The following is a 10,482-nucleotide window of genomic DNA, read 5'->3' on the forward strand; positions in this document are numbered from 1 at the left end:
GATTATAGGCACCCCACCACACCCAGCTAATTTTTTTTTAATTTTTAGTAGAGACAGGGTTTCACCATGCTGGCCAGGCTGGTCTCAAACTCCTGACCTCAAGTGATCTGTCAACCTCGGCCTCTGGAAGTTCTGGGAATACAGGCATGAGTCACCACGCCCCAACTGTTAGCTTTATGTAGACAGAAGAGGGAGAATAGAACTGTGAAAAAAACATGAGATTTGGAATCAAAAGAATTGTATTCAAGTCCTGGCCCGATGTGACCTGGATTGACCTCACCTAACAAGTTTTTTCATTTGATTACAAAAAGGAAAAAGTACCTGTCTCACATGGTTGTGGTCACAATCTAACGAATAATCTACACATATATGGAAGTTATGCAAACCATAAAGTGAAATATAAACATCAGTTACTGTTGTTAACTGATTCAGATCTCTGTTCTGAGTTCAGAACTAGCAGTAACCAATGCTACATATTTCCAACTGGAAATCCTACTGTTACCTCAAACTCAACATGTCTAAATTTAAATTCGGTGCTTTTCCTTTACATCTATTCCTAATTTATTCATTGTCAATAAACTATCATTCTACTACTGCCCCAGACTTCATTTATTTTTCTTTTCTTTCTTTCTTTTTTTTTTTTTTTAACAAACTTTCCAAAGTGACAGTAGACCAGGCTTCAGTTATTTCTGTCCAAGTCCTACCCATTTTTTCCTTTCTAATCCAACCCCTCATTTTCCAATGACATAACCCATACTTAGGAGCCTGCAACCTCTTCTCTCTGCCTTTAAATCTCTATCCTGCTTAAATCCTTCCTAAATACTCCCTAACAGTTACAGCCAAGGTAGTCAGGCTGCTTCCCTCAAATATCTTCCCTAGCACCTTACTGTTGCCTATAGCAGGGCACAAATCTGTGGTTCCTTTACAGCTACACTCTCCTTGTCACCTCTGGTTCAGTACTCAGTTTCACTTAACTGCACTATCTGCCCACCCCTCTTAGCATGTGAATTTGCCAACTTGACATAGGCTAGATTAACATAAAAAATGGCACACTTAGGAACAAAATTTACTTGTATTTGAATACCATCTATCTCACTGAAGCTCAGGTAACCTCTACACATCAGTTAACAATCTACAAATTGCAACAATACCTTTCAGAGAGATGAGAAGGATAGCAATAATGTACTTCAGACTCCTTTACAGTGCTAGTAATATACTAACAGCTTTAAAAATGGTGGCAATTATGACTTTAATTAAACTCCAGCACTCAAGAACTTCATAATTAACCCCAGTTAATTTTTGTAGCAGTATCATCAACTATTCCCTTACATGACAAACCTATACCCTCACTTTACATACTCCTGCCAGGTAAAATACCCCCATCTTTGCTTATCTGAATTTTACTCATCTTTAAAAGTCCAAGTATTGCTGGGCGCCGTGGCTCAGGCCTGTAATCCCAGCACTTTGGGAGGCCGAAGGGGTGTGGATCAAGATGTCAGGAGACCGAGACCATCCTGGTTAACACAGTGAAACACCGTCTCTACTAAAAATACAAAAAAATTTGCCGGGCGTGGTGGCGGGCGCCTGTAGTCCCAGTCACTTGGGAGGCTGAGGCGAGAGAATGACGTGAACCCAGAGATCGCCCCACTGCACTCCAGCCTGGGTGACAGAGTGAGACTCCGTCTCAAAACAAAAACAAAAACAAAAAACAAAAAACAAATAAAAGTCCAAGTATTGTCCTATTACCACTTCTGGGAAGTCTTCCCTTATCACAGGTGGCCTACAGTATTCTTTCTCTCTTCTCTGAATTTACAGAACTCTTAAGTAGTTAATATAAGATAGCAGGAATTCTCTTATCTGGGGGGGAAAAACCTATCTCTCATTATGAGGACATCTGTTCCTCCTAAATCCTCCTGGGATACAGTCAGCTATAAATGAAGGGGAGAAGAGAGGTGTATTTAAAAAAACAGGGTGCGGTGGCTCATGCCACCCAGCACTTTGGGAGGCCGAGGTGGGCGGATCACCTGAGGTCAGGAGTTTGAGACCAGCCTGACCAACATGGAGAAACCCCATCTCTCCTAAAAACACAAAATTATCTGAGTGTGGCAGCGCATGCCTGTAATCCCAGCTACTCAGGAGGCTGAGGCAGGGGAATCGCTTGAACCCGGGAGTCGGAGGTTGTGGTTAGCTGAGATTGCATCACTGCACTCCAGCCTGGGCAACAAGAGTGAAACTCCATCTTAAAAAATAAAAATAAAAATATACTGACCCCAGTGCATTTGTTTCCAGATGTACAGGGAAAACAACTGAATCCATATATACCCATATTTGAGGAAAAGAACCAGAAAGTATCTCACATATTCATTAAAATCTATCCAACTTATCAACTGGAGATTAATCTACAATTTTCTCTTGAGAGATTACCACCACGATGATAGTCAATTATCCCAGCCTTATTGTCAACTATTCTAATACAGTCAAAACTTAGAATTAGGCTGGACACGGTGGCTCATGCCTGTAATCCCAGCACTTTGGGAGGCCGAGGTGGGTGGCTCACTTCAGGCCAGGAGTTCAAGCTTGGGCAACATGGTGAAACCCCGCCTCTACAAGAATACAAAAATTAGTCAGCAGTGGTAGTGTGTGCCTGTAATCCCACCTACTGGGAGGCTGAGCTGGGAGGATGACCTGAGCCCAGGAAGCGGTTGTAGTGAGCCTAGATCACACCACTGCACTCCTGCCTGGGGGACAAAGTAAGACTCTGCCTAAAAAAACGAAAACAAACAAAAAAAACAGTATTTGCTTCCTTATATGAGAAGGTGACGGGGGACACCCCAATGACAATCTCTGACCTTCAAAACTGCACACATTCATTATTCATCCACTATTTTGGGGGCATCTAACATAAGCCAGACACTGCTAGGTGCCTGAAATACAAATATCTTCAAGATGTTTTCCAGCTGAATAGAACACATGAGACTTAGATAACCCTAAAGTGGACTAAAACCTTCAGAGAGAAAAGATGATTGGAAATAATTTTGCCTGATCTCTAGTTCTGTAAACTGCAATTATTAGCAATTCTCCCTCATTGAGGGGTCACAGGCTACTGCATCAATGGAGATAATGTCCTCCACAAATGGAGTGTCTAGGTTGCCCAGGGACTGAAAACTGGGCATCAGTCTCCCCAAATCAGATGTATTCTAATCTGATCCTACCCCTTCTCTGCCAAGAAAAAGAAAAAGAATGAAAGATGAGTAGGTCAGGCATTTTTCTAACATTTCCCTGAAAGAAAACCTTTTTCATAAAAGTTCAGACTTCCTAAATATATGCCTTGTCTATAAACTAGACAAGCAACTTCACCAAAAGAATGAAGTGAACATTTATAAAGGTAGTGCCCAAAGACATCAAACAAGGTAAAAATAGCAGAACAGGAATACGTTTGAAACAAAAATGAAAAATACTTTGGAGTACACCCTTAAGTTTTTTTCCCTAGGTGTAAAGGAAGTATATGTGTATACTCAGGCAATATGGTTTTATAAAAATGAGGTAACACTCTACATACTACTATGGACTTTGCTTGAACTGGATAAAATAACAGAACTCTTTCTGTATCACTACATATGAATGCATTACACATTTTGGTGTCCCTATCATTTATAAAAACTACATAAAATGCATGATTTTAGTGAAAATTTTCTAGTTGTGTGTTTTATTTCATAATGGAATCTAAGAGTAAAACCAAAATTATCTATATATCAAATATAGAATTATATAACACAGGGAAGATGGAGAAAAAAAGAAAATGTAGAATTAGCTGCATTCTATTAAACCAAGATTATCTATAAACATATAACAATATTAAACCAGCCTGCCCAAATCTGGCATTTGCAGTAAAACAATTACTAAAAGCCATTATATTACTATAATAATAATATGGCAGTGAATTAATATTTCAACAGGTATGCTGAACAGTTACTGAACAAGTATAATGTGTGGAATGTGAAGGAAAACATGAGTGAACAGTCTCAAATCAGTGACAAAAAAAGGAAATGGATCACAATTATTTTCATCTCCTAGCACAATTACAAGCCAATAAAATATGAGAATTCAAAAGGCAAAATCACGGGTGGAAAAAAATCATGGATGAAAAAAAAAAATGGGCGAGGATTGTTATTCCACAATCCTCAAAGCACTCACTAAACAGCTATGAAAGCAGAAACAAATTAACCCAGGAAAGAGGGTACTTGGAGCCACTCAAGTACTGCATTTACAAAAAATAATCCAACAGAACCGGAACTTTACAAAGGGATGGAAAGAAATGCCATCCTCTCAGGGCCCAAAACAATGAGGGTACAGTTTACAGTCAAATTAAGCTGATTTGGTCCATAATAAATTAAAGAATCAGAGACAAGTAATCTTTACATCCTTTTACCTATGTGAGTTAAGCAAAAACTCATCAACCTAGCACTATTCAATCTGCTTGGCTAGTCTTTTATCTATTCTACATTCTCAAAGTAATCTGCATTTGTCATTTACATCCATTAAAATTTCCAGTGGTTGCCCATTTCCTATAAATAAATATATATAGACATATACGTATTTCTTGTTCACTGTTGCATTGCTGAAGCTAAAAGAGTACGCTGCAGGGGTTCAATTAGCATTTCAGGAATAAATGAGATGAATTTGGCTTCAACTGCTTTCCAGCCATGCTGGGTTTACTTGAATTCACCTGTAGGCCTTTGCACATGCTGAATTACAGTACATTAGTTTCCTTACCATGACTTCCAAACCTGGATATGCAGAGTCCCCCAATCTTCCAATTCTATCCCCTCTCTCATACTAGCCCAGCCTCAGTAACTTCATTTTTCTTTGTATATGTCATGTATATCAGAGCCGTTCCACTTACTGTTTCTTCCACCAAAATTCCTTTCAAGAGAGTCACACACTTACACCCCTTACTTCTCTTGGGCCTTTATTCAAAAGTCAATCAGTGGCCGGGCTTTGGGAGTCCAAGGCAGGCAGATAACCTGAGGTCAGGAGTTCAAGACCAGCCTGGCCAACATGGTAAAACCCCGTCTCTACTCAAGAATAGTTACTTAAACATTTTTATGTTCTTCATGCAACTAGTTCAAAAACCCCACAGTGGTAAAAAGATAATAAAAGAATCGTGAAAGTGTGCTGAAAGGGATTGCTAGATTTTCACCTAAGTGACTTAGGCCAGTATTACTACAAAAGAAAAGTGTAACCGGAGTTAGAAAATATCATTACCTGAATGAGAACATTTTATCAGCCATTCTTTTAAAAAGATATTCATAAGACATACACATCTGCAAAGTAAAGCATGTAGGTACTCAAATATTTGCTGAATGCATGATTAAAATTTTTAAGTTAATCTTAAATAGAGTCTAAAAACTTTTCTCAGGCTAACAATCAAAATTTAGGTTCAAAATTTCGAAAACAAAAGTCTTGTGTCCTCTGCCTTTATGAACTTGATTTGCTAAGAGTAAATCTGCCATGCATCCTGATCTTGTGTTTGGCAGCAAGAGCTAAAAGAAAACTCAGGGACAAAAGTACCGCTTCATTGTCTTCCCTGTCGTCCAATAACAAACATATAAAGGATTAGGTACATAAATAATCATATCTTGATTACCATAAAAAGTTTAAAATAGACCAAATAAAATTACTTTAAAAACATGAACTACAACAATATCCACTTTCCATCAACAGAGGTTTCTACACATAAGCATTATGTGCCTAAAGCATCCCTGGCATAAAACTTTATCCAGGTTTTGAACACAATCACAAACATTAAAAGACATGACAGGAATGTTATTGACAAAATATCTTCATTAGGGCTATATTCTCTTACAACAAATATAAAAAGCGAACATATTTTCACATTCCTAGCAATGGTCTGCTTATAGATCCAATAATCCAAAAAATAAAATCAGCCACCTCCCTCAGTAGTCCTTTGGCTTCTCAGAGTTTTATCTGATCAGAAGTGGAAGGGCCCTCTTTTTTATCGTCTACCAAAATGTAATAACATTCTTGATTAAACACACAATTAAATCTATTTAAATGTCTTCCTAAATTGCTAACTGTCCAAACCTACGTTTAAATCATAAAAGCTTCATCAAAACATAAAAACCTAGGAAACTACACAGTAAAATGGTTAGCAAATAGGTACACTTTAAATGTTTGCAGCAGACTTGAGAACATTCCCATCTGGCTGAATGTCTCGTAGTAACGTGACTCTTTATCAACAGTGAGCACATGAGTCTTCTTTGGCACCCAGGTCTACACTACTTCAAGGTATGACCACACTTCAAAGAGTCATGATGGAAAAGACTAGATTACGAAACCATAAACAGTAAACACAGCACATCCACCAGGCGGTGGAAGAAACTATAGAGATATTCCATTCAGAAGCTGCCATTTCTACTGTTGGTTACTGTATTTTTGTTTCTACCAAGGAAGCTGTAAAATCCGCGTGCACGCCCATCCCAAATCTATCCGTGGGGCGGGCGCAGGCTGAGTCATTCCTAGGAGTAACTTTATACCGATCCTCGCACTCTGGGGTCGGGACAAAGACATCATCTCTCCGTTCCTCCCACTCGGTGAGCTTCGTTCGGCCTCGGCCAAACTCCACTCTCCCGTTTCTCGAGTCCAGCACAGAATTAAGGGCTGATCCCTGGCAGCGATGAGCACAAGTCAGGATGTGTCTCGGGAGGTTCGGACGTCCCTCGCCCTTGGCCACTCCGGCAACTAGGCCGGGTGCTGACCGGCAGCGCAGAGAGAGGGATCCCAAGGCTCCGTCCGAGAAAGCCGCTGGCAGCCCAGCAACGAGAGAGCCCGACCCACACCCCCCGCAGCCTGTGGAGCATCGATTCGAACCGCTTTTGTCTCCAAAGGGGCTCTTGCGCCGGGAAGGCGGCCAGTGGGCAACACCTGCCGGGGCGGGAGGCGCCGGGGCCCTCGGGTGCACACACCTGCGCGTGGGCCGGGCTCGGGCCGGCCGGAACCCTGGACCCCGCGACCCCGGCCCACCGTGCCAGGGCCCGCCGCGCGACCGCTGTGCCAGATGGGGGAAGGGGACGCGGGCGGCGGCGACACTTACCCGGCAGCGCCTCCTCCTTCGCCGGCGGCAGCAGCAGAGCCAGCGACCCCCGGCACCATCTTCCGCCGCCGCCTAGTCCTCGGCGGCGGCTACCAACCGCCCATTCGGCACCGCTAAGCCGACACAACCGCCGGCGTCCCGGGCGCCCGCCCGCCGCGGCCCCGAACTCTAGGCAGGAGGGAGGGGTCCGGGCGGAGAAGGACGCGGGCAGGCCCCTCGGCTCTGGGTCTGGGGCCGGGGGACAGAGGGCCACGGCCTGTCAGAGCCGAGGGGCCCAGGCGACTGGGGGACCCTGAGGCAACGCCGAGGGATCGGCAGGGCCGCAGACACCGCCGCGGCTTGGTTTGTTATTGTCGACTCCGTCTCTTCCTCCGCGGAGCATGCCGGGAAACCGCCTGCCGGGGGAGGGGCGCGCCTGGAGGCGCAGATAGGCGTCTACGCAGGTCCGGAAGTCGGCAGCCTGCCGGGAAGGGGGCGGTCCCGCCTCCGGCTCTCGGGCGGCGGGGCTTGTTGGTTGTCCTGGGCTGACCCTGGGAGACGCCGCTGGGGCTGCCTGTTATGGTGCTAGCTGCCGTCCCGGCGCGTACTTTCCCAAGGTGAGTTTGACCTTCTTTGCGACAGCGAGTAGGCCCTGACTAAGGCCGACCCACCAAACTTTGGATCGTCCCCAGGCGAAAGAGAGCTTGTCTCCCTCAGCCTGTCGCGGAGGAGCGGAGCCAGTCGAGGGCCTGGTGTCGCCGTCGCCTCTCCAGGTGCGACCTGCGGACTAGGCCAACGTCTGTAACGGGATAACGTACCAGCGCCTGGCCCAGGCGTTCCTGCCGCCACCTCCCCGCGTATCCGGACCGCCGGGACTGCACGCATCTGGCAAGCGTCCCAGTGTTAACTCTGCAAGGGTTAGGCGGCACATTTTTTTCTCAGACCAGGTAAGGCAAGAAAACATCCAAGAGAGAAGAGAGCGAAGGCTAGGCCGATCGGAATGAAAATGTAAACGCCACAACCACGTTTTCAGCTTTACAAATACTGAATCTTGTAGTGGGTCTAGTGGGTTAGCTGTTAGTATGAGCACCCTAATGGGTGGGAGACAGTTTCAGGGGACTCTTGCATTTGTAAAGATGATCAGTCACAGGCAATGACTTGAAGCCACAAGGCTTGAATATTAAAATCTGATGAGCAGATGTTACAGGTAGAATAATTACATAATAGTTTTCAAATTCCTGCTATATCCAGGAATATCTGGAATGAGTAAAAACTTGGATGTGCCTTCTCTAAAGTTATCAGGGCTTCTGAGTTGTGTTTGTAAAAATAAGAGGCACAAGAAGGCACCAAACTGAACAAAACGTTAGGTGGAAACTGTAAAACGTTGGTTAGCATGAACAATTTCAGTTTTCAATCACCCTGACCAGTGTCTGGAAGTTAGGATTGAGATGGGCTTGTTTTATTTATTTACTTTTAAATTTGTGCTGCTACATATCCCAAACAAATCTGGTCCTTATCATCATTGGCAAGCCATTTTACTTACTCGGTTAAGCTGGAATTTTATTACACCACCCCAGCAAGATAGAGCAGAAAAGCGAAAATTAAGCAGTAAATGGTTATTATGCCTTAGGGGAAGGTGTGAACTGGCAAGACAAGAGCCGAATTTAGTAGTACAGCATAGTAATCAGCATACATAAAATAAGTGGTGAGGAGGAGTTTGGCCAGAAATTGGCTAAGAAAAACAGCAGTATGACCAAGAATGAAAACAAAAAGAAAAGAAAAACAACAGTATGAGGCCTGTAAAGAACATATTGGTACTTGCACTTCCTCTTATTAGTGGCATTCATTATTACAAATATAACCCAATTTAGAATGTAAAAATCTTGCTGGAGCTCGGTGCAGTGGCTCACACCTGTAATCCTAGAACTTTGGGAGGCCGAGGCAGGAGGATTGCTTGAGCCCAGGAGTTCGAGACCAGCCTGGGAAACGTTGTGAAACCCCCTTCTGTATTAAAAAAATACAAAAATTAGCTGGGCGTGGTGGTGCGCACCTGTAGTCCTAGTTACTCAGAAAGCTGAGGTGGGAGGATCAGTTGAGCCCAGGAGGTCGAAGCTGCAGTGAACCATCATGGCACCACCGCACTCCTAGCCTGGGCAACAGAGTGTTGCCCTGTCTCAAAAAAAATAAAAATAAAAAAAATTGCTGAAATATGCCAGTGATAATCTGGTAAATAATAAATGTTGTCTGACTTTTTTCTTTGGAAAATGAATTAATTCAGTCCTAACCTTCCTTCTTAATCCCAATAAATTACCAGAAATGACTGGTTCATACCTTATATATCTCCAGTGTAAATGTTAAGAGTTTGTATGCATCAGTAATTCTTTCCTAAGGATAAGTGAAAATGTACTAACATTAATTCTATTATATATGTGCAAATATCTAGAGGAAATACTGTTTATAAGTTACTAATACATGTATCCATGGTAATAAGTCGTGACAAGTTACTTTCCTTGCCTATTAGACACTCTCTATTCTCCCTTCCTTAATTTAAAGAGAAAAAAAAAGAACAAACAAAATTCTGTAGCATCACTTCTCAACCAAGCTTTCTGATAGGAAGTCCAATCTCATTTTTGGCCTACTGTGCATTTCTTACTTAACTTGCAAACATATCATTAACAAGGACCTCCAAATTACAGTAAATTACAGTACTGAGATTTTATTTGAACTTTCTAAAGCATTTGCCATTTTAAATTATTGAACTTTATACTCCTTCCCTTTTGTGCTGTCTCCTTCCTGGCGCCCCTAAATATCTGTCCATTCTTTGGATCTCTTCCAAATTTTCAAGTAATTATAATGGTGTGCGAATGATGCAAAGATAATGTGTTGTGGGAGAACAGAAGAGAGAAACCTAATTCTGGCTTCATCACATTATTTTTTTTTAAATTTAATAACTATTTTAGATGCTTCAGTAGATTTACAGTGAGGGCAAAAGAAAATGGTTTTCTTTAGGAGTATGGAGGGATTATACAGGATGTACAATAAATACCCTAAGTACTTCAAATTTGTTCAGATCTTTAAAATCTTATTTTTCCTTCAGTTCTCAACCTCAATATCACCTACTCTGGGAGTCATTCCCCACCATGCTTGTCTGTTTGTTTGTTTATTTTGAGACAGAGTCTCACTCTGTTGTCCAAGCTGGAGTGCAGTGACACGATTTCTAGTCACTGCACCCTCCACCTCCCAGGTTCAAACTATTCTCTTGTCTCAGCCTCCCTAGTAGCTGGGATTACAGGCATTCGCCACCACTCCTGGCTACTTTTTGTACTTTTAGTAGATGGGGTTTCACCATGTTGACCAGGCTGGTCTCAAACTCCTGATCTCAAGGGATC

The 10,482-nt window shown here is 42.8% G+C and overlaps 2 protein-coding genes across 4 annotated transcripts in view; one reads left to right on the forward strand and one right to left on the reverse strand.

The window, feature by feature from the left end:
- RB1CC1 (RB1 inducible coiled-coil 1) overlaps window positions 1–7,506 on the reverse strand; it is a 95,584-nt gene extending 88,078 nt beyond the window's left edge. Inside the window, exon 1 of one of the 3 annotated variants that reach the window (XM_003902738.4) lies at window positions 7,115–7,475. The gene's annotated coding sequence lies outside the window, so the exon portion shown is untranslated. Of the gene's footprint in view, window positions 1–7,114 lie in introns of all 3 variants that reach the window. The other 2 variants (XM_009213034.3, XM_009213035.3) reach the window with 2 other exon arrangements.
- LOC103886797 (serine/threonine-protein kinase WNK2-like) lies at window positions 6,442–8,848 on the forward strand. Its single transcript, XM_009213033.4, has one exon. It carries the CDS (start codon window positions 6,714–6,716, stop codon window positions 7,188–7,190), a length of 477 nt encoding a protein of 158 aa, XP_009211297.1. The 5' UTR covers window positions 6,442–6,713; the 3' UTR covers window positions 7,191–8,848.
- Window positions 8,849–10,482: the final 1,634 nt, after the last annotated feature.

Source organism: Papio anubis, chromosome 8 (assembly GCF_008728515.1).
Source record: "Papio anubis isolate 15944 chromosome 8, Panubis1.0, whole genome shotgun sequence".
NCBI lineage: Eukaryota > Metazoa > Chordata > Mammalia > Primates > Cercopithecidae > Papio > Papio anubis.